Source organism: Mugil cephalus, chromosome 14 (genome assembly GCF_022458985.1).
Source record: "Mugil cephalus isolate CIBA_MC_2020 chromosome 14, CIBA_Mcephalus_1.1, whole genome shotgun sequence".
Lineage (NCBI taxonomy): Eukaryota > Metazoa > Chordata > Actinopteri > Mugiliformes > Mugilidae > Mugil > Mugil cephalus.
This window is the reverse complement of record NC_061783.1, coordinates 24,678,460-24,680,354: the sequence shown is the minus strand read 5'-3', so window position 1 is coordinate 24,680,354 and position 1,895 is coordinate 24,678,460. Positions and strand designations below refer to the sequence as shown.

Genomic DNA, 1,895 nt, shown 5'->3' with positions numbered 1-1,895 from the left:
TTTCTGTCACAAAATTCAATGAAAGTCAATGTGACATTTTAAAAGTAATTTAACATGAAATTAACTGTAAATAAAAGTCTAAATTCAGTCATGTTGTTGCTCTGTGTTATTTCCAGTTTTCACAATGATCCAAACATTGAATCATTGAGTTGAGTAAGTTTGTTTCAGAGTCAGAGAGCCGTGTCTCTCTACAGTCAGAGGTTTTTGTACGGCGCCTCAATGAGTTTGTATCACTGTGGTGGACGTTCGGTGGAGGAACCAGACTGGAAGTTAACTGTAAGTACATTTGACTCATTTAATAACCTCAATCTAGATTTATTGTCATTTATTTCATAACTGTAGATGTTACTGAAACATTTATTCTGCTCGTTGTTATTTAATTTAATTGCGAGGTTGTGTAATGAGTGACTTTATGTCTTCAAACTCAAATCTGCTGCACTTCAACATTTTGTCTCCAAAGAAATTTAATTTTAATGTTATTTTGTTTTTAATTTTCTAAACTAAAGATTCCTCTGTGAAGAAAATCTCCTCCAATCTTTTTAAAGTTCAGACCAAACAGCTGACAAAACATTTCTCCTCCGTTTTGCTGGATCTTTCTCAAAGTTGTTCACGTTTGTCACATTTTGTAGATCCCACTCTGTTCAAAGCTCACTGTTCTATTTAAACAGCATGATGTCTGAGTTGGATTCATTGGAGGAGTTTTAATGTGGAATTCAGTGGTTGACAATGTTCATGTTGAAGAAGCAAAGCAAACACACACCATCTATGTCTTTTCTGTTAGAAACTGTTAAGATCCTGTAAAAGAAGAGAAACGTGACATTTTTCACATCGAGTCAAATGTGTTGAAAGAGTCAAAGTGAGAATTAGTAGTTTGTAGATGAAACATGAAGACACCAGAGGAACAAAATGCCTCTTTCTTAGTTTCCTCTTTAGTCCTGAAACCTGTCTGTTGCCGTGGTTCAGCAGTGTTGCCTGTCTGTTGCCACGGTTACCGAGCTGAGAGAGGGAAGTGAAAGACTGAAGAGCAGCTTCACCCAAACTCCCAGTTTGTCTGAGTTTTCTGTGTCTCTGTCTCTGCAGTGGGTAGAGTCCCCCCCTCCCTGACGGTGCTGCCTCCCTCCGTGGAGGAGCTGCAGCAGGGGAAGGCCACGCTCATGTGCCTGGCCAACAAGGGCTTCCCCTCAGACTGGAGTCTGTCCTGGAAGGTGGACGGCAGCAGCAGCATCAGCAACGGGGAGCAGAGCAGGAGCCCCGGGGTGCTGCAGAAGGACGGCCACTACAGCTGGAGCAGCACCCTGAGGCTCCCTGCAGACCAGTGGAGGAAGGTGGTCTCTGTGACCTGTGAGGCCAGCCAGGGCTCCCAGACTCCGCTCTCAGAGACACTGAGGAGAGACCAGTGTTCCCAGTCCTGACCTGACTCACTGGGACTCTCACACTGCTTTCACACTCTCTCTGCTCTCTGGCTTTTCTCTGTCTCTTTATTTCTACCATGAGACCAACTCAACATCATTATTCTTCAGCTTCTCGTGTTTTTCATGTTTCAACACAATAAAGTTTGTTCTTCAAGTCAAATACTTTGTCTCTGTTCTTTCTTCAACAACATGATCATCATCTTGTTTTTTAATAATTCCTGAATGCATCTCATCACAGTCACATTTGATCTTTAGATCTAATTCATCAACTACAGGTAAACATCAGGTTTTATCACTTTGCAGCTACTGTCTGAGGATCAGTGTCTCAGTTCAGGAAACCAATGAATTATATGTTTGTATTAAATATGTTTTCAAAATCATTTTTAACCAGTTAAAATATATTTTAATTCTAATGAATTTAATAACAAATCATTTAGGGGTTTTTTGTAATTTGAGGGAATTATAACTTTGAGTTTTTCTCTA

The 1,895-nt window shown here is 40.4% G+C and overlaps 1 gene segment (V, D, J or C); it reads left to right on the top strand.

Annotated features, from left to right (window-relative positions):
- Positions 1-245: 245 nt before the first annotated feature.
- Positions 246-1,572, top strand: LOC125019794 (the record flags this gene model as incomplete). The annotated part of the segment is given in 2 exon segments: positions 246-280; positions 1,088-1,572. Coding segments are annotated over 2 exon segments (360 nt in total), but the record flags the coding sequence as incomplete, so codon positions are not given.
- Positions 1,573-1,895: the final 323 nt, after the last annotated feature.